The sequence below is a fragment of the Lissotriton vulgaris genome, chromosome 1_2 (assembly GCF_964263255.1).
Source record: "Lissotriton vulgaris chromosome 1_2, aLisVul1.2, whole genome shotgun sequence".
NCBI lineage: Eukaryota > Metazoa > Chordata > Amphibia > Caudata > Salamandridae > Lissotriton > Lissotriton vulgaris.
In genome coordinates, this window is record NC_141686.1 from 71,703,985 (window position 1) to 71,728,239 (window position 24,255).

At 42.1% G+C, this 24,255-nt stretch overlaps 1 protein-coding gene across 1 annotated transcript in view; it reads right to left on the reverse strand.

The window, feature by feature from the left end:
• The window catches only part of LOC147733933 (sodium- and chloride-dependent betaine transporter-like), an 865,604-nt gene that overhangs the window by 224,947 nt on the left and 616,402 nt on the right, over nt 1-24,255 (reverse strand). Inside the window, exon 8 of the mRNA XM_086952828.1 lies at nt 8,013-8,116. Within this exon, the coding sequence (XP_086808954.1) occupies nt 8,013-8,116 (104 nt within the window). The remainder of the gene's footprint in view (nt 1-8,012; nt 8,117-24,255) is intronic.

The window sequence follows — 24,255 nt, forward strand, 5'->3', positions numbered from 1 at the left end:
GCAATCCATGGATCAAGAACAGTATTATTGCCGCCCCTTGCTGGTAAAAAGGAGAACAGGTTTGTGTCCATCGACCTGGTCAAACCACATCATGTGGCTGATCATAAGCAGTAGGCCAAGTGGACTCCACCAATGTAGCAGATGCCCTAATCTAGCTACAACCCAAGAGGTTCAAACTGAGAGACTCATCACCTTTGAAGAATCTGCATTGAGAAATGAAGGACTAAGCAACAAAGCTATGGAACTTGTACCTCATGAAACCCAAATAACAGTTTGTCAAGAAACACCTGTCTACAACGAAGTAGCATCTGAGTATACAAATGTATCAAGTGATCAAGTGATTCAAGCGATTTCAACGAATCCTGATGCAATCCCTACAATTGACAGAACTACCTCTGGCTATTTCATTAACGTTGATCTGTTTTCCGAGGATCCGAGCGAACCTGAAAATGCGCCAGTAAAAAGAACTTTTAAAGAACAAGCAACAGACCCTTTTCATCACCTGGGAAAGACTTATCTGGTTTCACCATGGATTGAATTTTGTATTGTGTTGGGTGTACTTTTTTTCTAATTTGGTTGACTTTGGTAATAACTTTGGGAATGCTGATAATTGGAAGATATGTAAAAATGGACACAGCAAGTAAGAACATCAACTTATTCCACAAGCCACACAAATCATCTCATCGTGAACAAAGAGACTTGTCATCAGTGAACATCACAGCTGTTCCTATACCAGGGGGTATAGATTGGGGCAGACCTTCTGTCGTTGGAGCAGGAGGCCAATGATGACACAAAACAATCATCTGGTGGGATGGCAACAGTCGTCCAACCTTTGAATTGTGTGAGGCGTCCTAATTCCGTGAAGGGATTACCTTAATCTTCACCAACACACCCTCTAGAGAGAGAATCATTTCCTTTACCTAACCAATTCCTAATGGGGAACTCTGTACACTCTTTTGATACCCAGTTTTTAGGACACATACAGTGGACCCCGATAAATATTGTCCTCTGTTGTCCCTCTTGTTGTTATAGCAGAACTGATTATGACATTTGTGGCCCTGCAGAGCTGTTGAAGATTTCCACACCAGTTCAAGATTTTCTTGAATGACTTTGTTTCATCTAGTACCTTTTCTGATGATTGAGACTTTGAGACTGTTAATTATATCATGTCATACTTAGAAATGTCTGCTGTTTTTATAAATCATGAATACTTTGAAGGACCAAGAGAAACCTTTGGTATAACCAATGAGAACACTGTCCTCACCATCAAAAGGTAGCTCAAATACATTTAATGGAAAGTTTCCATACTTTTCAGATTTTAACATATCCAATCCAGAATCTTTTTACTTTAAAAATGTTAACAAGACAGGATTGAAAGGTATGTTGACAAATAGCAAACAAATTTATTCTGCCGCCTTTTATGCTCAGCTGTCTACACTAGGTTTCGACTTTTGAAAAGACAACATTCGGACAAAAACTGTCTGGGGCACAAAAGATTGTCAAGTACAGGGGATAGAAGATATATTTAGAGCTTGCATCATCCCAGAGCAAATTATGTTTTTGAATGACATTGTCCAGCAGACGTCTTGTCTTGGGTTAGCCAAGATAAAAGACCTAAACAATCCATCCATACCTACACCTGATAGTAACACTTCAGAGGGGGAGGTTGAAGAACATACTATTTTGCCTCACAACAGAATAGAGCCAGATTGGAAAACATGGTTAATCTGGCCCACAGACACAAACATCTGTCAAGATAGATTCCTAAATAGGACACAGGGGTTCACATTCACTAGGCCTGATCCTAGATATGTTCAGAGACAGCATCCAGGAATAGTAACAACATACAGTGTATGGAAGCTGTGCCTTGATTGGCTACATAGATCTACACTTAAGGTTGTTAAACAACACTTATCTTTACTTAAAGATGGCGCTGTTCTAAGGGAATTCTTGCTAGGACCAAGAACATGCATCATAAACGTTTTATATATGCCGGTATCTATGCTGTTTATAATGAAGCATGGAAGATTACGCAAGCAGCGACTGCAGAACGAATACGAGAAATTGATCGTATTAATTTAGAGAAAACTCTCTCTGTGGTTGACAATGGGTTAACAACTCTGTCGTCTAGGATATATTCTTTGGACAGCATCGTCTTCTGCCATAGACATCACGGAACAGGACTTGGTCATGTTGCAACATGGTCAGTCGCAATTACGTTCTATCATGCTATTAGGCTGGACGTTGCAAAACCTTCATTCAGGCTATGTGCCTTGGCCTTTAATCAATACTACTCACTGTTTTCAGAATTTAATCTCACTGATAAACAGATCAAATTGGCACAAAGGGGAGCAGACTATACGGTGCTGAGCATTGAAAAACTGGAAAGATTGACATTTACTGTCGCTGAAAAGCCAGCTACAGAATGGATTATACACTGAACAATCACTCTGCCTGTTACAATTTTCCATTTTCAATGTTGCCTAAAACACATACCAGCAGGCACATATGAAAGGTTGGGTAAAGAATACATTAAGACATCCTAGGCATTACCATACACTTACAGAAGTTGGAATGGGGGTCGTGAAGTGTTTCTTAGTGGGAAAAACTGTGAAAACACATTAAGCGGTTAACTCCTTAGTCAGGGCATAAGCCTACACGGGGCCTGCGATGGTTCCTCTGACAACCTATCCTGCCACCTGCAAGGTTCTCCGGCTGCGGTGATTGATCCACTTTTTGGACAACTTTCAAATGGAAGTTACATTATGTTGAACAATCACAGCTGCTGAGGCATGTTGCCAGGAATACCATATCTAGTAACTGTGTGAGCCAGGGTCACTTGGTGTATGCAAGTATTGTTTCCAAAATGGAGACAGACAGGGAGTTGCCTTTATGGCCTTCACTGAACATCTCTTCTATACGAATTACTACTTTAAGCAGCATGAAAGCCATTCTTTTGCAAAAAATCTGTGTCACTGACCTCGGCCAAAAAAACCTATGATCTGCAAGTAGGAAGGACTTCTGCAGAGATACATGCCCTCTTAACTACAAATTGCCCTATACATTTCTCAGAAATGTTACATTGTATCTTAAACATGTCTGATACGAGTGGTATTATACATGTATTTAAGACAGTATTTTCTGGACTGTTAGCACCTTTTGAAGCAGTCCTAGGAATATTTCCAAACTTCGTGCACTCTTTGTATGGCGGATGGCCTCTCATTTTGGGACTCGCTGCAGGGATACTATTTTTGCTCCTACTGCTGCGATATGGCAAGTCAATTCACCAGCGACACCCAGTTCTCCATGGAGACAACTTTACTGGTGATGAAGTGTCATGAGCGCATCGTCCAAATTTTGGGACTACCTCGTCTAAGAGAATTAAATACCACATGGTTTCTGTCATTCAGACCAATTTGGCAAGATTGCATCTTACCTGTTCTACGCTGCCTGCTATGCGGAGAAGAATGCCTGTTAGACACATGTCTCACACTCCCATCAGTCATGCCAACGGATGTTGATACTTTGCTTGAACCAGTAACGGCCCATGCACTGTGTTGTCCCCAGCGGCTACCAAATCTGATGACAGGATTCAATGAGATCTCACAGACGCAAAATGCTGACAGTGAGGTACGAGAGGAAACAGGCACACAGGTACCTTCCACTACGAACATTGCTAATGTGACCAATGCTGACGGCGATGCTTCACATTTATGTGCGGTTAGTCTTCTTAAAGAGGTAATCCAACTTTCACCTACAATTGTAGACGACTTTTTTACAGACTTAGAATATTTGATGTTTTCTCCAAACAGTAACACTGACTTTTGATTTGGCACACAGTGTTCTGAGAGACTTTGAATTCGACCTTCATTTTTTCAAAACAAAGTTCTAACTTTGGGACTCTTTTTCTGTGAATAGTTTTTTTTCTCCAAATTTGTATTTTTCATTTTTGGCACAAAGTAATCTGCTTAAAGTGGAACTATTCATAGAGAACAAGAATTCTTTGAAAAACCTCCAGAGACAATATTTGACCTTGTCCTCATATACCAACAGTTATATGTAATATGACATGAATATGTAATATGACATGAAATGGTTTCGGCACATTTTCTTTTCTGTATTTACAAGCCATTTTATAAATGTATTTTGGTGATTCATTCAAGATAGCATTTTCAAATGTCACCTATCTGCTTAGAATGAAACATTGCTTAAATGCGTAAAGCACAAATGCTCCTTTCATGTACAACCGGTACCATTACATTTTTATGTATTTTTGGTGAGTTTTAAACACTTTTATAGATAGTATTTGGATATGGTTATTCATAGTTAGTATTTAGTAGAAGTCGTACATTAGAAAGTGGAGTGGGTGTTGTATGGCGTTTTAGATTCTGAATGGATTTTCCCGATTCATGCCCTTATATAGGTACAATTCACGTTGCCCTTATATAGGCATAGAAATCAAGCTCTCATTTAGGCATAGCCCATGCAACCCAAATACAGGCATGGCTACTTCCATCCGTTCCCCAAACGTCAAAACGAATTCTTGGAAAACCAGATTAAGCTGTTAGGGACTTCCCCTTGGTTGAACATTGATTTCTCCAAGAACTCAGTTACTTTACAATGAACAACTATTCACTAGGGGTTCATTCATGATGTTCATATGCCCGACTCTATGTCAAACATGGCATTCCTAAACACCTTAAAGGTATAAATATACCTTCACTTGCTATAGCAAAGCACGGTGGTTCGGTACAGTTCGACGACCTACTTGCCCGACGCAGCTACAGCAAGTGCCGAAGGAAGCCGAATCTCCAGCTGACACACTGATAAGGAAGCTGCCCTCCTCTGCCGAGAAATGCAGCTCCAGCGTTTCTGACTCCCCTTGCGGGTGTTGGGAAATCGAGTCCCAAGACAGAGATACCAGACCTCCTTTATTCTAAGGTATGGAGCTGATTAGAACCTAGAGAAACCTTTGGCAAATACTTGGCAAAACTAAACCCATGCTAAAGTGCACTTGCTTCTTCCCTCGTACTAGACTTAGGTTAGGTACATTGGGGAAGGTGTATTTTAGAAGCACCAGTTGAGTATTTTAGCCTGTGTTATTTATGTATGTATTTTACATAGCTTAGAAACAATATAATGTTCTTACAGTATTATTTCATATTACTGTTTACGCTGTACGCATTATACTTTGCATTCTGCCTAACGATTGTAGCAGTTCACCTCTGTTGCATGAGAACGAAGACTGTTCAATAAACCCTTTCTATTGGAACGCCAGTCTCTCTATTTTCTGTACACGCTCTGTAGAAACAAAGCATGCACGATTGACTGAGTGAAATACTTATCTATTGTTTACACGACTCGGAAGATAGTTATTCCAGTCCTAGGAAACAAAGTTGTCATGTTTATGCGGTTGTCAGAAACTAATCCCTTCTTGTGTATTAGAGAAAGTTTCTAGTGACGTCTGAGCTATCTGGCACTCACTAGTAAGTTTTGTATATTCGATAGATACCTGCTGACCTAAGTCCTACGTCATATATATAGGTTATACTATTCCAATGAGCAGAGCCTACTGGGAATATAGGAACTACACTACACCTCTCTCTTGTTGTGTTTGCTATGTTAGCCCTAAGTGGCCATGGGTATGCCTAGATGTGGGTTCATTGCTTATTGTGCCACTGAATTCAAGCTAGGGGAGAAACCTCAAAACCGGTTCTAGGATGCTTGTTTCTGGTCCTGGGAGTTCGGGCTGGACTTTTCCCAAGCGGGGCAGGGTCAAGACTGATTTGCATATGTCTGGGTTCAAACTGGGGTGGAATAGTGAACAAAACAACAATGGGTTTAACACAGACCTGTTGACTGGGGTGAATGGGTGAAAAATTTAAGCACTCCGCCCATCAAACTTGTGTTTGCTAGGTTCACCCTAAGTGGCCAAGGGTATGCCCAGACATGGTCCCTAGCTCACAGGGCCACTGAATTCAAGCTAGCTTGGCTGATGAGGGATGATACCCTAAAACCAGTCCCGGGATGTTTGTTTCTGGTCCAGGAAAGACCTGGCCTGGCAGTTTGGGCTGGACATTTCCCATAAGTAGCAGGGTCAAGACTGGTTTACATATGGCTGTGTCCAAACTGGGGTGGTATAATAAGCAAAAGAACAATGGATTCAACCCAGATCCAGTGACTTGAGGTGAGTGGTTGAAACGTTTCAGCACTCCATCCATCATCTTGTTGTATGTGCAGTGGGAAAATGACAACTTTTTTGAGAAATTAAATTTAAAATCCAACTTCACCATAAGTTGTGTTTTTAAATTGTGATTCGAAAGACATCACATTTGGAGGTCCCATGTCTTCCCAATTGAAAATTACATTGATTAACTGTAATGAGGCAAATCCCAATGTTATCCTATGGGAAAGATAGGCCTTGCAGTAGCCAGAAACGTATTTCAAAACGAGGACATGTAAAACTTAAAAGTGCAATGCTTACTTTTTAAATATAGTGCACCCTGCCCATTGGCTACTGTGGGCCTACCTTACGTGTGACCTACGTATAATAAAAGGGAAGGATTGATCCTGGTAAGTTGTCTACATGGCAGTTTAAAACTGCACACTCAGGCTGCAGACCCCGGAGGTCTGCAATGCCTACTCTGGGTTCCAAATCTGTTTAGTAAATGAAATAGTATTAGCAGGTTAAAGAAGTTTATATACAAAATAAACTAAACTGAACATTTTAGAACACTCTTTGTGGAGGACTCGGAAACAGGAGGCTAAAAATTAAGTTGGTATCTTTATTTTGATTTATGGGAGCAGCACAAGTACATCAAAAGGAATTTAGTATGGACTAATGCTGACCACAATGAATAAATGTCATGTCGCCTTTTACAAATAAAACTACATTTTGAAACGTTCTAACCATCCGAATAAAATTACAAATTTGATTTTTGCCACTGTTGTCATTTGTGAATTAAATTAAATATTTCACAATTTATGTATTCAATATGCACTTGTTTCTGTATTTTTGTGCATTTTTTTGAGGTTCAAAACATAAAAACTGCTTACATGGGGCTCCACTGAAGTCAAAAGGTTAAGAACTATTGATCTAGTGCATTTAAGTCAACATCCTATCACTTCTCATAAAATGTATATCAATCAAAGCTTCCTCCATTATGTTATATGGGTGGTATCATTTGAAATAGAGTTTTGTTTAGAAGGGTCCAACAATATTATGTGTATGCTCTAAGCCGGCACAATTATTTTAACTATCATCTTCTAAGTTTATATTCGAGCTTCACTTCCGTTCTAGCAAAAGGATAAATATTTAGAACAAAACTGTTTGCATAATTTAGAGAGAGTGCAGGAACATTCTAACCACCTTTTCTATTCTCCAGAGGAAGTGAGCCTTCTGAAGTTAAATAGGTCATTACATTCTTATCTGTGGACAATGGGGAGAAAGCCTTCTCCTCTCATGACAACCTCAGCTGCCAACATTTATCTTGAACTTCTATGTTTTTATGAAACCTCAGTAGTTCCCTCATCTCTGGATGCTCAGACACCAAGAGAATCCACTTTATTATGCACAGAATTGTTTTCGATAGATTTCACAGCAGACAGGTAAGCAGTGAACATTATTAATATACTTTTTTGTCCTCATAATGCATCCGCTACAGAGATCTGCATTTGACCCCATGATCAAAGGTTCACATTTTGGCCACTCTGCTTTTCCTCCTTTAGAGGTCAATAGAATAAACACCATTGAGTTGGGTAACAATTAACATATCTTATCTTTTATTACGCCAAAAGATTCCCATGAAGGTGAATGTGCACTTTGATATCACACAGATCAATCGTCTCTGCGTGCTGTCCCTCTCCCACTTTTTGAAGTGTATTATAATATATGCATATTGAATCTCTTTTTCATGGAGTAGCTTGACCCAACCAAAATGTATAACTCCAAAGATATCAGCTCACTCTGCAGGGACTATAACAAGGGGAAGAGGAATAGTCAGATGGCATACCTGTAGCAGTTATTGTTGTACTTGTTGTAGCTGCCCAGAGCAGTAAGGCACCCTTGGCAGATGGCATATGAGAAAAAGATCTGGGTTCCGGCATCCATCCATACCTGGAAGAGAAAAAAAGTTATGAGAAGTGGATTTTGATGTTTGGGTGAGTGGCACTTTCTGCTGTGTTGACTCTTATTTCCTCCTTGAAGCAACAAAAACTACCAAGAACAAAATTAAATTGATATTTCAGAAACATATCTGTCAGTTGTTCAATTTGATACAGGTATTCTATTCACCCAATTCACAGAATGCAAGTGCAGAGTCAGCAGTGAATAGTAAAATGAGACCAACATTATGATATAGAATATATCTTTATGGCTAGTTGTTATTCCTCAGCTGTATACCCTGCGATAGAACCACAACTTTTAAGAGTTAATGACAGCCATATCTCAGAACTCACCTCTGGATCGACCACTCCATCATCCACTTCACCATTGCAGGACCACTGAGCACCACCACAAGCCCCCCCCAATGCCTCCTTCTGTAGCTGGAACAAAGAGACACAGACCCAATGGATGGACGCACTCAACACCACCCAGCTTGAGCCTGAGCTGGCAATTAGCCTGGAACAAGTAGTCCAGAACTTCACCACATGGATCATCAATTCCGCCGACCTAGTTGCCTCCATCAAACCAGCCAAGACCCACAGATCCACCAAACAAGTTAACTAGTACACCCTCCCTAGACCTCAGGACAATACAATGTTGCTGCAAATAACTGGTGAGAAGATGGTGCACCAGCAGAGACACCACAGAGAAAACCACTTTCAAGTCAGTCCTCAACAAATACCACCAATCACTCAAAGATGCAAAAAAAGACCTCCTTGCAGACAACATCAAAACAAGCACCAATCACACCATGGAACTCTTCAGCATCGTCGGAGAGTTCTCCTGCCAAATGGCCACTAAAACCATGTTCCCTCCCTTCACAGCAACTATGCAACACCCATGCAGACGTCTTCCACAACAAGATATCCACCATTTACATGGACTTCGAGCCCAGCCAACCACTTCCACAGCCTTCCACATCCAATAATGTCTCCCCTGATAAGCCACTCACCGCATGAGAACAGATCACCACACAGAACACCACACCCATCCTGAATTCCATCCTCTCGTGAGCACCCACTGACCCCTGACACCACTGCATCTACAACCTAGGGAGCAAATATATCAGCCGGCAACTAACCACCATTCTCAACAAATCTATCACAACAGCTATCTTTCTCGATACATGGACACATACGGAAGTCAGACCCCTCATCAAGAAACCCTCTGCTGAACCTGAGCGAATGCCAGAACTATTGCACCATCTCACTGCTCCCATTGCAAGTCAAAGTCCTCAAGAAGGTCATCAACCAGCATCTCACTGAACACCTGGAGAGAAACAACCTTCTAGATACCTCCCTATCCGGGAGAATGCCAACCACAGCATCAAGACTGCCCTGATCGCTGCCACTGATGGCATTCTTGCCCAACTCGGCAGACGCGAATCAGCTACCCTGATCCTCCTCGAATTCTCTGCAGATTTTAACACCATATCCCATCACACACTTGTGGTGAGACTGCAGCACATCGGTATCTAGGGAGGAGATTTAAGACAACTGCATCGTTCCTCACAGGACAAACTCAGAGAATCCACCTACCTCCCATTACCTCAGGGAGGAAGGTGTTATAGTTAGCTGGACATTAATCTCATACAAAACCATTGAAATTTCCCCGTTATAGTTAGTTCAGCTAACTATAACTTGCGTGCCCGCAATTAAGCATGGGTGAATTTTGCGAATTCGCGATCCACGACTTTGCGGATTTGCGAATTCGCGATCTGCAAAATTCGCGAATTTGCGGATTTTTGTTTTTTTGCGTGTTCGCAGGGTTTTTTGCGTGTTCGCGGGGCTTTTTGCGTCTTCGCAAGCCGCTTGCATAGCGAAGTTACCCATGCAGTCGTTTGTGGGAGAGGGAGAGAGAGATAGATAGATAGATAGATAGATAGATAGATAGATAGATAGATAGATAGATAGATAGATAGATAGATAGATAGAAAGAGAGAGAAAGAGAGGGAAAGAGAGAGGGAGAGAGAGAACGAGAGAAAGAAAGAGAGGCCGGATCTCTGAAGGGCCAGATTCCTGAGTTGCCCCTACAGAACATACAGCTTTTTATTTTTAGCAAAATGCATATGAAAATTGTGCTGTAAAGGTCTCTTTTAGTTTAACCCCTCCTGACAACTCAAAATGGGTGTATTTGCCATCCTCTCCCTTCTTCCTGTTTTTTATATCTGTAAGTGCTTCCTGATGAGGTTTAATTCCTTGGACAGGTGCCTCGTTACCTACTTGTAACTATTCTCTGACCCTGCTTCAAGGGTCAGAGCAGGGTCAGAGAATAGTTGCAAGTGGGCAACGAGGCACCAGGAAGCAATTAGCAGCAGGTGTCCAAGTTGAAGTTAATTTGTTTGTAATCCTTTTGTAAAAGGTTACAAAGAAATTAAATTCAACTTTTGCACCTGCTGCTGTAACCCTTGCTTGGCTGAAAAATCGTTCCCGCTGATTCGCGGATTTTACCGCGATTTCGCGAGATTCGCGGATCGCGAAATCGCGGAAAATCCACAAATTCGCCCGCGAAACGGATTTTACGCCCACCCTTACCCGCAATGAACTGCTGGTGATGTCACATATTACATCACTCATGACATGGTCAATGACATCACTCATGACATCACTGATGACATCTCAAATGACATCACTGATGACATCTTCCAGTAAATGTGTGTCTTTCTGAAAAATAAATATTTTTTATATATGTATATCTAAAGGTCGATGGAAGAATAAATGGGTAAATAAGTGTCTAAATGGATGTTTTGTTTTGTAAAATTGATTGTATAACTGACTTATCTTAGTGAATACATGTATTAGCGAGTAATGTTTAAATATGTGAATATCTGTATCAGTGTCTCAATTTGTGTATAAGTGGCTGCATGGGTTGGTGAGTAGCTACGTGAGTGTCTATATGGGTTATTAGTTGGTTTTTTGAGTATCAGAATGAGTGTCTGTATGATTTGGTGGGGGGTATTACTTAGCGCACAGATGCATGAATGACTGACTCACTGTATGTGTTTTGAAGACAGCATGTGTGCATGACTGTATGGGTGGATGAGTGTGTATGGGTGTGTTAGTGAGTGAATTACTTACTCAATAGTATCTTTATGAGTAACTACATATGTTTTAAACTAGTATATGCGAGTATTGATGTATATAAGTGAGTATATGTGAGAGTGAGAGATTGGAAGAGTTCCTGTATAAATAAGTATGTGTTTCTATAAGTGATTGTTTAAGAGAGTAAGTATGTGTACGTTTCTGTAGAGGTAAGTGTAGTGGTGTGTTTATAGCTGTATATGCAAGTAAATGGAAGTTTGATAGTTTATTTGCATGTGTGAGTATGTGTGTGAGTAACTCTATGGTTGATTATCATGTGTAACAGGATGTATAGGTGTATGAGTACATATGATGAGTGAGTACATGTATGAGTGACTATATAGAACTGTTGGTGAATGAGTGGATGTGTATGTAGATGTTGGAATTACTGAATAGGTTGTTGTAACTGGTATTGGTATCTCCATTCTTTTTAAAATTTTAGTTTCTATTTTTGAATGTGTGTATCAAAGGTTATATTAGGGTGAGAGGAGGTCTGCCACTCTTTCACAAGGATGATGTCATCAGTGATGTCATTTGAGATGTCTTCAATGATGTCATGAGTGATGTCACTGACCATGTCATGAGTGATGTAATATGTGACGTCATCAGCAGTGCATTGCGGGCGCGCAAGTTATAGTTAGCTGAACTAATTATAACAGGGGAATTTCAATGGTTTTGTATGAGTGAAATGTCCAGCTAACTATAACATGTGTGAAACCTATGAATGAATGAATGTCTTTATTGTTTAAGTTAATTAAAACCATAACAATATCAAAAAACAAATATAATGTCCCTATAAAATTATTAAAACGATATTTAATACAGTAAGAATTTCATTATTTTACAAGTCAGCTGAGGGTCTGTCGTGCCGAGACCTCTAATAATTGCACCTCTACACGTTCGGATACCTTTGTCATTAAAAGCCTTTTTCAGTAAAAGCATACTTTGCATTTTTAAGGTGGGACAGATGCATATTAGATGGATGATGTCTTGCCAGGCTTCACCACATAAACCACAAGATTTGACGCCACTATATTTCCACGACGGTTGTTCAGCTAGGCTTGGTAATACCCCAAATCTTGTTGCCAGTAACTTGAGTTTCAAGTGGGGCGAGTATGTTGCTCTGAGGTATTCCGCTGTCGAAGTGATGTATAGGATTCGAGAACCATCCAACCGTGTGATCTTTTACCTAGGGTACCTTTGTCTGCCAATAATGATTGCAGTTTAGCCGCCTTGTTTACTATGCTACGGAAGATTTGGAATGAAGGGTTCTTCGTCCATAGCTCCTTCGTCTCAGTGTCATCTAATGCCTTTTTTAGAAATTTACCGTAGCTTGAGTTTGGATCCTCCTGGGCTTGGAACAAGGCATCATTTAGCAGATTAGATCGATTCTGCCATAATTTATACCATGTTTTGATTGCTGCGTATTTTCTCCTAATTTCCTGCTTGATGAGGCCAAATTCAAGACGGACCTGTGCCGGGGCTGCTGACTGGGGTTATTTGAAGACTTTTTTATAGGCCTTTATTTGTAATGAGTCTAAGATTTTACTATCTTTTCCATTTAACACTATGCTTCCATACGTGATTGATGGTAGTAGATTTGCAGCCATCACAGAGATTAGAGGCGTAAATGAGGGGCCATATAGCTTCTTAGCAATAGCGCAAAAGGCATAGATATTTCCGTTTCCTTTTTTTTCAAGATACTGTTCCTGAGATTGAAAAGTCAGACTTTTGTTGATGTATACCCCAGGTACTTATAGTTTTTTACTATTCCAAGGCGCTTTTCTCCTAATTTGAAATGATACTGATGCTGTGTGCAGTTCGTGAACGACATAGTTTTTGTTTTGGTCTTGTTAATCTTCAGTGCGTTGGTATTAGAAAACATCAATAGTTCATTAAGTGCTCTTTGTAGGCCTACTCGGGTCAGGCTAAACAACACGGTGTCGTCTGCATAAGAGAGGTGCGTTATGGACAATATTCCCAGACGCGGCAGGTGTACATTTGCTTGATCCAATCGAGGTGAGAGGTCGGCCATAAAGAGATTGAATAAATGGGGGGCTAATACACAGCCTTGTTTTAATCGAATCTCAGTTGGTATTTTTTTGAATAATTTATTACCATTCGCTAGTTTTACACGGACCCAAGTATGCGTGTAGAGTTGTATGATGGGGCGTAATATTGTTTCCGGGAGCCCCAGGTTGTGTAGTTTGGTCCATAGTAGCCCACGATTCACTCGATCGAATGCCGAATTAAAGTCTATAAAACACACTTGTAGTGGTCTTCGCTGGCGTTTGCATTTATCGGCTATCGTTGCAAGAGCTAATATATTTGTTGTGGTGCCACAACCTTTACGAAATCCAGTTTGGTTTACAGGAATCAGGCCATTTGTATTAGACCATTCCACCAGGTCCTCCAGGATTTGTGTGGCAAAGTATTTCGCTTCCACGTCCATGAGTGCAATTATCCGGTCATTTGCCGGATCTGCCCTGTCACCTCCCTTGTAGATCGGATTAATGATTGACCCCTTCCAGCTTGTGGGAAGGGCATTTGTTATGGTGATTTCATTGTAAAGACCTTGTAGCGATTTTGCCCAGTAGTCTGGATCCGTCCTGAATATGGCCTGAGGGATGCCATTTGGACCTGGGGCGCCATCATTGCGGCACTTTTTTATTATTCTTGCAATATCTTCTAATGAATGGCTTTGACATTCCTAGGTTGTGGTGATGCCATGATCGAACGATCCTGGGGGATTCTTCCCTGTGAGTACTGCGATTAAAGCCTTGCTATTCGCAGTAATTGACTTATTCGCAAATGTTATTTGATCTTCAAATATTTTACTTAGATGGAGTGCCCATCCATTCTCTGATACCGAGGCGTTGTTGATCACTTTTTTGATCTTATCAATTTAGTGACTAGTTCCCAGAACAGCCTATTGTTTGCGCTTGTTTGGCACTAAAAAGTAATTCCGTCCAGAGGCTTTCCTGTTGTACTTTATGATCCTTCCAAATTTGGATTTTATACTGCCTCTTGGCGATCTTTATATCCCGCCATGTATGTTTAGGGATTTTCTGTGTATTGTTTTTCCTCACCATCTTTCCCAATTCTTTTCTTAACAAGTAGGCTTTCCTAGACATATTTGTTTTGGGCTTAAGCCTGCTAGTCTGTGCATAATTGATTGTTGGTGCCTTAAGCAATAGTGTTTTCGCAAAAATAGACCAGCATTCTACTGTGTTTTTGCCTGTTGTAGTCTTGGCTTCCACTATTTCTTTTGCTAATGCTGATAGTTCAGGTAGGGTTTCTGCTGACCATCGAATTCTTTTGAGGTTTGTTATGGTCAACTGATCCAACTCAGCTGGTGCCGCATGGTGTTTTTGGTAACCTATTTCCAATTCAAATACCTGATATGCATAATCACTTCGGGTGGAATATTTGATCTTATATTTCATCACGCGCGCAAGTAAAGGAAGAGTTGGAATTGTATAGTCTAGAATTGACTGCCCGTGAACGCCCTGATATGTCCAGCGCGGGGGATTGTCCTCTTTTGTTATGCCATTTAGAACTCGAAGTCCTAAATGTTCTAGTGTCTGGACCAGTCTTGTCTCCCTATTAGTGCGGATGCTTGTGGAGGAACGGACCATTGCTCGTTGTCTGCTATCAGCTGATCATCATCATCTGGTGTATGGATTAAATATGAATTAAAATCGCCAGTTATTATTATCTCCCATTCTGGATTATCAAATTTGAAAGAGTCGACTAGTGACATTAATGTTTCGGATTGTGCCTTTTTTTTCCTTGCATTTGGATGAATGTAAAGATTTATTAAAATTACTGTTGTTTTATTTTTTTGCCCCTGTACCATTTTTATTACTTGTTGATCAGATGTCGTACTCTGTAATTGTTCTGTATGAATATTTAGCGCGGTTGATATATAAGTTGCTAAGCCGCCCTTCGGTCTACCATAATTGTGAGTTCTGGTTGCTTTTACTTGGTGGAGTGTATAGTTGGCTACATCCTTACATTCCATCATCCATGTTTCTTGCAGGGTGATGATGTCATAATGCTCTCAATATGCTGGGGCTGTGTCTTCCTCTAATTCCTTTTTGGCACCGGCAATGTTCCACAATGGAAATTTTATGGTACTGTTGATGGTGCTTTTGCGCTTTGTGGCAAGTCATTCCATATTCCGAACATTTAAGGCTGTGGCTATCCAGTTCCATTTATTGCCCTCTTGTTGTAGAATAGGACTCACTGTTGCGTCTCTGGCAGGGTTTGTTTTTCCTCTTGCGTTACGGAGTACTGAGAACACAGGTAAGTTCTAATGTTCCTATTTTTTTAACCGCATGCTCGCTACCGCAATTCCGCTCCTGTGCTGAGTTTTTTAAAACTGCACTTTACGTGACGAGCTGGGCTCGTCATCAGCGTCGAGGAGGCTACGCCATGACGAGCTTAGCATGTCATCAGCATGGAAGGGGTTAATCTTTGTCTCTGTTATTAGGGGTGAGGGATATCGTCTCTTTATTGGTCTTGTCATTGTGATACCCCAACATTTGTCTGGAATTCATTATTAATGCTACAATGTCTTCATTTTTTCAAGTTGATAATGTTTTTTCCATACTATTATTCTCTTCTTTCTCGATAAATTCAATTGACAACAGATCAGAGGTAGTCAAATGCTTTAATGTAGGAATTTCAGCTATTAGTTTTAATAAATTCCCTCTATTGAGGAGGTCTTGTTGCCCGTGAGAAATATAATCGGGAGTCAATATGATCTGTTTACTACAACTATTTTCTCGATTATTGCTCAGATGTTTGACACTTGGTTCGGCGTGTTGGAGTATCTCTCTTTGAGTGGTTCCATGTCTGTCACCTGCCCGCTTGTTGATTTTAATTATAATGTTTTCATTGGGTACATCTTCTTCCAAAGGTATTATGTGCTCCTTCTCAGTAATGCCCTTTATTTGCACTGGGTTATTCTGATCATCAGTTGATGGCTTCAGTATGCAATGTCAACATAGGCCTCATGGGAAAGGGGGTGGACTAGCGATAATACATAGAGACAAATTTGCCTGCAGAGTATCAGAGGGTGGTGTCATTGACTGCGAAAGCACTCACTTTAATTTACAAATTACACCGAATAAATCACTATCAGGCCTACTAATATATCGCCCTCCGGGCAGTCCTGGTCAATTTACAGGATCACTCTTAGAGAACACCATTGCCTTAGCCTCGTTTGCACCCAATTTTATCCTACTGGGGGATTTAAATTTTCATTTTGATGACCCATGTGAAAAGGGGGCTATGGATCTTAAAATCCCTGGAGCTGGAGCAAAAAAATGAAGATGCCACTCATATTAAAGGGCATCTTCTTGACCCCATATTTACGAATGTTTCACATTTGGTATCAAGGCTCCCTCCCTCTACCTTGGTCTGACCATTTTTTGGTCCCATTTGAGTGGCAAATTAATACTGACCTTCCACAGATACAGGCACCACGCACTTTAGAGAGAGTGTGGTCCAAACTCCCTTTGGAAAGCTGGACTCACAGACTGGAGCAGACAATTTCCCCTTCGGATCCTGACCCCGTAGAGACCTCTCAAACTGGCTCAATAGCTCCCTTGACTCCATCCTTCCCAAAAAAACACTGGAAAAGAAGAGCAGGGTTTTTAAAACTCCTTGGTACACCCCTGAACTTAGAGAATTAAGGAAAATATGCAAGAAATCCGAACGCACTTGGAGAAAAGATTGGGCCTCCCACAATAAATTAGAGTATAGAGCAACCATGAGGACCTACAAATTATCCCGGGAATTGGCTCAAGCCGCTTACTATGAGGAAAAAATCAGAACTTCTTCTAATTCATCTAGAGAGACATTTAAGATTGTTAAAGATCTCCTTAAAGCACCAAGCCCCCCGACGGTGCAAGTGGCATCGGAAGCTAGGTGCAATCAATTTGCCGCTTTCTTTGAGAGCAAAATTCAAAATATACTAAAAACTCTGCCGCAGAGCGACCAATCCTTTGACCTAGCTCACTCTTTGGCCTCTTCTTCCGGCCCTCGCTTTGACTCGTTTGCCCCGATTTCAGAGGACGACCTCCTAAAAATTCTGCATAACGTAAAGAGTGGTTCTCCCAATGACCCTGCTCCTATGCATATTATGAATCGGGTAGCTGCCACCATTGCCCCAATAATCACAGACCTTCTTAATGCCTCCTTGACTCAGGGAATTGTCCCGCCCAGTTGGAAGCGGGCCATGGTCAAAGCGCTCCTTAAAAAACCAGAGCTCGATCCCGCCGAGTTGACTAACTTCCGACCAATCTCGCTGCTGCCGGGTATCAGCAAGATGGCAGAGAAAATAGCCAATCAGCAGCTTTTATCTTTCCCCCCAGGGCAGGGAACAGAGTCTTCCCTATTAGCAGTCGTGGAGGAGGCAAGGTGCATCTTGGATTCAGGTGGATCAACGATGGTGATCCTCCTGGATCTAAGCGCAGCCTTCGACAAGGTGGACCATAAGATCTTAATCCATCGTCTGAGCAACATGGGAGTGTTAGGGACAGCACGGCGATGGCTCACATCTTTTTTGGAGAATCGGACCGTCCAGGTTTGAAAAGGTGCAGCACGCTCCCAATTAACCCCCCTCGAGTGTGGGGCCCTACAGGGCTCATCACTGAGCCCTACCTTATTCAAAGCTTATATGGCCCCCCTGGAGGATGTGGTGAATCCATTTGGGATTAAAGTAGTCACCTACGCTGACGACACCCAACTGGTCGTCTCGGTCTCCCAAGAAAAACATTGCGCGGAAAATCTTCCCTCTTGTCTCTCAGAAATCCACTCATGGATGATTGGCTCACGACTTACTTAAATTGAATGGAGCTAAAACAGAGCTTATGCTGCTAGGCCACCATATAACATCCTTACAATGTTTGAGCATGAGCTTTTACATTAAGTCGACATTGAATCAGTGACATCACTTCTTTTAAATCATATTTGATAGTGGAAGTGACATCACACGTGGTTTAACCTTACTGTCAGGCAGGGGCCCTCTACCCCCCTCCCCCCCCCCCATCCCCGGGAGGGGGGGCTCAAGTGATCCCAGGGTGGGCGCCAGGTTCAGACCCAAAGAAGCATGATGTGCTCTGTAATGGGCAATCACTAACATCTTTTGTCATTTATATCCTGGCTTGGAGAAGGTGTAAAAAGGGAAGGGACTCCGAATATTCTTGAAATCCCCCACCTCTATTTCTAATATTCACACTCTGGATACTGTTACATGCTAGTAAGGCCTGCTTGGTCAGAATAGTATGTTTGGCAATCATGAACTTTTGATTGATTTTTAAACCGGTAAAACTTAACTGCAAGGTTGAAATAAGTCTAGACATATTTAAAACATTGCCAGTGTAATAGAATAATTGTGAAATACTTTGAGGCAACCCCCACTGATTTCTTTTTTTTGAGTGGGAGGCGCGCAGTATTATAATTGTAGAAGTCCACTGCTGAAGGGTGTCCATTCACGACATTAGACTGAAGAGTCAAGGGCATGGCTATCATTCCGTAGCTCTGGAATTGATCTATAATGCAACAGTGACACCTGAAGGCACCCAGCAGTGGTACCTCTATTCTCCGCAGAGGAAAATAAGCTTTGCCTGTCAGAGGACGACAGGCTTGAGTAAAGCATCACTAGCAACCAGTGGCCTACCAAAAGCCCCAGCCGGCCGGGGCGGAGGGGACGTGTTCGTGCTCCAGGAACGACTTAAATGTGGTGTTCTGCAATACGTTGATACCACACAGTCATCGACTGTTTGAGAAGTATTTCCGACACCCCCAGCCAGCAATCCCTATGCACCTTCAGAGGTGCAGCCACCTCTGAAGGTGCTGCTCTCGTTTCATCCTAGGTATAAGTGGCAGAGAATTAGGAACACATCTGACTCACCATAAACCAAACACCAACATCTTCATCCAAAGTCATTTTGAGGGCACAAAATTTCCCAGTGTTTACGGCCTAGCTCTGCAGGATATCTAACGCTGTTTGCCACATGTCTACCACTGACAGCTAGCTGCTATTTTCATTAGCAGATGCTGACCCCTCGCTGTGCAGAGAATGGGGGCCCACGGGTCTCTCAGCAGAGCCTGCGGCAGGCTCTGTCTGGGGAATTAGCGCACAGTGGCTGCGGTAATTAGTTCTGGGCTTTTTGTTGTATTTACTTCTTTCAATTAATCATGCTCAGCTCATAAGCAGCAGGAAGATCTGCCATTTGCTTGTGCATCCATCCGAACCAATCCCATCAGTTCCCAGATTTAGCTATAGCAGCAAAAGTATAAACAAAGGCACATTGACTCGATGACACACACACATCCCTGCACACAGCAGATTTATCTGGCAGAAATGTGCAGAGCGTATGATATGTGCTCGTTTTCACTGTGAGATTTGTTATTGAGTGCATGCTTCAAAGCGCAGAGACACATATGCACTGCACTGCAGTCAGATCAGAGTCAATTAGTTAACGGGCTCTACCACGAAAAATGTAATGACATGCCTTCCCCCTTTCACTCGACCTTTTTAGGCGTGACTTGCACGATTTATGGCAATTGAGGGACTATGGGGTTGATATGTATATTGCATTGCAGTAGGCTGAGAGACCCTCACGGGTGTGTAGCCGCACTTTACAAACCCCTGAATGATTGATTGATGTGTGCCAAAATAAGGCTTTGTGTTGTCCTTGGGTAACACAAGTCGTTGAAAGACAACGCACGTGCTTACCTTGGATTTACTAAGCCAAGTAAAGCCACAAAGTAACACAACACAGCGGATAGTGCTGCCTTGCGTCACCTTAGATCAGGTAGGTGTTTCATGGTTGGAGCATGGGTGATTTCTTGCATACATCCATGTACCCAAACCTGGGTTTACGCCAAAATAGTGCGCCGACCCGACACAGATGCAACAAGGAGACACACCTTTATTTCTCCTTATTAATTCCTCTTTCTACATGTGCAACATTCTGTATCACCCATAGAAAGATGAATATGCCTCTAAGGATTGTTTTCATGCAGAAAGGTACTAGGGCTGGGCGTAGTTTGCAAAGCCTAGCTTTGCGAAGCTACGCAAAGTGCACTTTGCACTACGGGAGCTATGTTCGCACTGTGCAGGATGCCGTTTTCAATGATTGCACAGTGCGGACAAGCATCCGGCACTATGCAATCATTGAAAACGGCATCTTGCAGAGTGCGAGCTGTAGTTTTCTGCCGCTCGAGTGATTTTTACTCGAACGGCAGCTTTCTCAAGGCGGACTGGTAGTATCTCATCGCGAGCGGTTGCGCGCGTACGCGACCAGTCGCAAAGAGAAACCTGACCACCTCGCGTTGAGAATCTCGCCAGGAGGTTTATTTTCCATGCTCGCGTTCAGCAACTTGATGTTGCTGATCGTGAACGAGGAAAAAGTCTTGCCGGGATGTCATTTTGCTTGCTCCCGGTCACCAACTTGACGTTGAGGACCGTGAGCAAGCAAAAAATGAACGCTGCGAAGCTACGCAAAGTGCACTTTGCACTACGCGAGCTATGTTCGCACTGTGCAGGATGCCGTTTTCAATGATTGCACAGTGCGGACAAGCATCCGGCACTGTGCAATCATTGAAAACGGCATCTTGCAGAGTGCGAGCTGTAGTTTTCTGCCGCTCGAGTGATTTTTACTCGAGCGGCAGCTTTCTCAAGGCGGACTGGTAGTATCTCATCGCGAGCGGTTGCGCGCGTACGCGACCAGTCGCAAAGAGAAACCTGACCTCCTCGCGTCGAGAATCTCGCCAGGAGGTTTATTTTCCACGCTCGCGATCAGCAACTTGATGTTGCTGATCGTGAACGAGGAAAAAGTCTTGCCGGGATGTCATTTTGCTTGCTCGCGGTCACCAACTTGACGTTGAGGACCGTGAGCAAGCAAAAAATAAACGCTGCACTACGCTACGCGTGTTTGCACTGTGCTACGTGCAGTTCGCGTAGTGCAAAAGTAACGCAAACTACGCAAGAGTAGCATAGGGCTTGGCCCAGGCCTGAACGGTACCCCTTCCTGCGCAAAAACAATTCTGCCCGTAAAGCAGATCCTGCACCGGCTCTAAGCAGCACACACTGCACCGGTGCAAGGAAAGAGCAGAAATGCTCCAGTATCTTTGTAAATAGGGAGCATTTCTGCCCTCTCCTTTTCACCTCAACACAGCACAGCAAGTTGCCTTGCTGCATTGCATGAAAGATTGGTAAAGCTGGCCCTACTTACTGTTTGTTTGGAGAACATTACAAGGTAGGAATTTATTGGGATATCTGCATTATCCATGTCAGTGCGGGGCTGCCTGGTGGTAACATCCACTTTTTCAAAGTGAGGGCTATTTGTGTTATATCCTTCCTGGCATTTCACTTATTTATTGCGTGGTAATATTTCTCAACAGGATAAATACAATATGCTAATATTGAAGCACAATAAAATAATTAAATAGATCTTGTTTAGGTATTGCTAGTATTCTTGTGTTCCAATGGCAAATATTTAATTTGTGTGAAAGCAAGAACCCAAAAAGAAGACATCATAAACAATAAATCAATTTTGAGAGCAGAAAAAGAAAAAAAAATAGTTCAGAATAAAATGTGCAACATTCTATAGCTTTTCCCCATGTCAAATGCCCGGGTGCTTTTCATTTGATTGAAAGCAAAAATATGAAAATTGGTATATATTTACCCAGTTAGTTCTTTATGAGCTGGAACCAATTTTTTGTTCTGAGATTTTATTTAACAAATCAGTTAATTCTCTGAGCTGTAGTGTTCATTAGTCAATTAACAGGAAAGTTGGGACATGGTGCTCAGGTGTTTGGTGTACATGGATGATGTTGCAAAGTGAACTGTGTCGCATATTTGGAGTAAGGAAATGAAAGCACAAAATGGCAGTGCAGAACATGCATGAATATAGCAAAGTCGCTAAGAACAGGATGGATATAGTGAGGGCTCTTCACCCACAGGTGACATTCTAGAGAGGGTAATATATGAATGGGCATGAAAACTGAAGTTTTCCATCACTCAATTGAATTGATTTCTCTAAAGAGAAATCAATGCATTGAGATCCATCTCTACTCGAGTTTGGTTTAGTCAAAAAGGATCTACAGATGAAGGACATCATTCAGAGATTGGCAGATTGGTTGAAGTGTTGTCAGATGGGAATTCACCCACTGTGCCAAGCCCACGGTTCCTCTGCCTCATTTGGGGGAGAGGGATGTGCCAGGTTTCTGACAGAGTAGCCTCAGCAGGTTCTGTTGTCACACACCCTTTTCTGTCCACTCTTTCACTCTGGGACAGCCAGCAAGAATGTGTTGGACAGCCCACCCTATTTAACACCGTCCTTTCACTGCACATTTTACTTTTCTGGGAAGACCATGTGCACCATGGCTGACCCGAACAGGAAAAATTATAAATGCCCCCCAGGAGCAGGAAAATAACTTCCTGCCTGTGAGGGCCTATCATTATTTGTATTTCAAAAATTAACTGTCTAATTGGGAGCTTGTTTCTGAAAGACATAAAATTGCAACCTACCAATATTATATGGTGGCCAGCTGGCATCGCAATTTTCAAGTAAGTGCTACTGAAACATTGATAGGAGCACTTTCGGCACATGTATGCCCACTACCCTGGCAAGGATCTCTGGGATCTCTGAATTCAATGGACAGCCCCTCACCAGAGAGGGAGAGGTGAGGTCTCAGAGAACCAACTGACTCGCGAGTCAGCTGAAGGACAGTAAATTAAACTCTAAGTGCTGTCCAGCTGGATGTGTCTGCTTATATGCTGCATGTCTGGATCGTTGTTGTGTGGAGCTGTGTATGTGTGTGAGCATTTATGTTTATCCATAAGACAAAGACTAGCCAGAGTCCACTGTCCATTGCAAGAGCAATGGTGCTATGGGTGTAAAGAAGCCAAACTCTGTCCAGAGTGCGTGATCAGATTTGTAAATGGGGGGGGGAGGGGCGTGGCTTGTCACCCGATGGAAATGGCGGCGGCTCAATGAGGCTCTCCGGACCGGTATGGCGGTTTTGCACCTCGTGTTCAACTAGCACGAAGTTATCCAGAGGACAGCTTCTCTAAAGTTCTCTGGACAAAGATGTGACCCTGCTCGCACCATTTTAGCGCATCAAAGCAGCGCAATTTTAAGGTACATTGCTCCATGCGATATTGGGGCTGCCATCTTGAATCATGGCTCGCGCCGCACAAGCTATCCTCACACGGGGCGAAAATGGTTCTTTTTTATATGAACCTTAGCTTTTACCATAACTTCATTCTAGTCCTCTTCTTCTCAAAGACTTCAAGCGGCTCAACAACCCAGTTTCGATGTGGTTGTAGCCGCCATTTTGTGAACAAATATCAGCAAGGTATGAGGAACATTTCCTTTCCTATAAAGAATATGCCTGTATGTTATGCATCCTTTCAATGCATGATGCCTTAACCAGGAATTCCTTCTTCATTTTTCCTTCTCTTTACTTTTCATATTAGTATATGTGTGCTACAACAATATGAAATGAGAACTATGGCAAAAAATTATTTTATTTTATTAGTGCTCAAGTGACTATATTGGTCTTCAGAGTCAAAATGCCTCAATTACTTCGTGGATAATATTTTGACGCAGTATCTCTCTAGATTGCACAGTTTTGTCCGTATTTTTATATTACTGGCTACATTTCTTTTGAAACAAAGCTTGCTACTCGTTTTATTGCCTGCTTCTTAACAACTTCTCGGATCTTTCTCCAAGACTCCCCTTTACACTCAGCTCCAAGGTTGATGGGAAGATCGAGAGGATCCCTTTCTACTTTATCTAAGCCTAAATGCTCCTTCATCAAAAACTCAACACTTTTCACTGAACTTTCCAAACTGAAGATTCAGGATTACTTAAGTCTGAGAGCTATAGTACAGACATGGATTCCACTCAAGCACCACCAGGGAAATCCAATGTGAAACACTTAAAAAAGGATCTCCCTACACCTCCTAAACCAGCCTCACCAGTT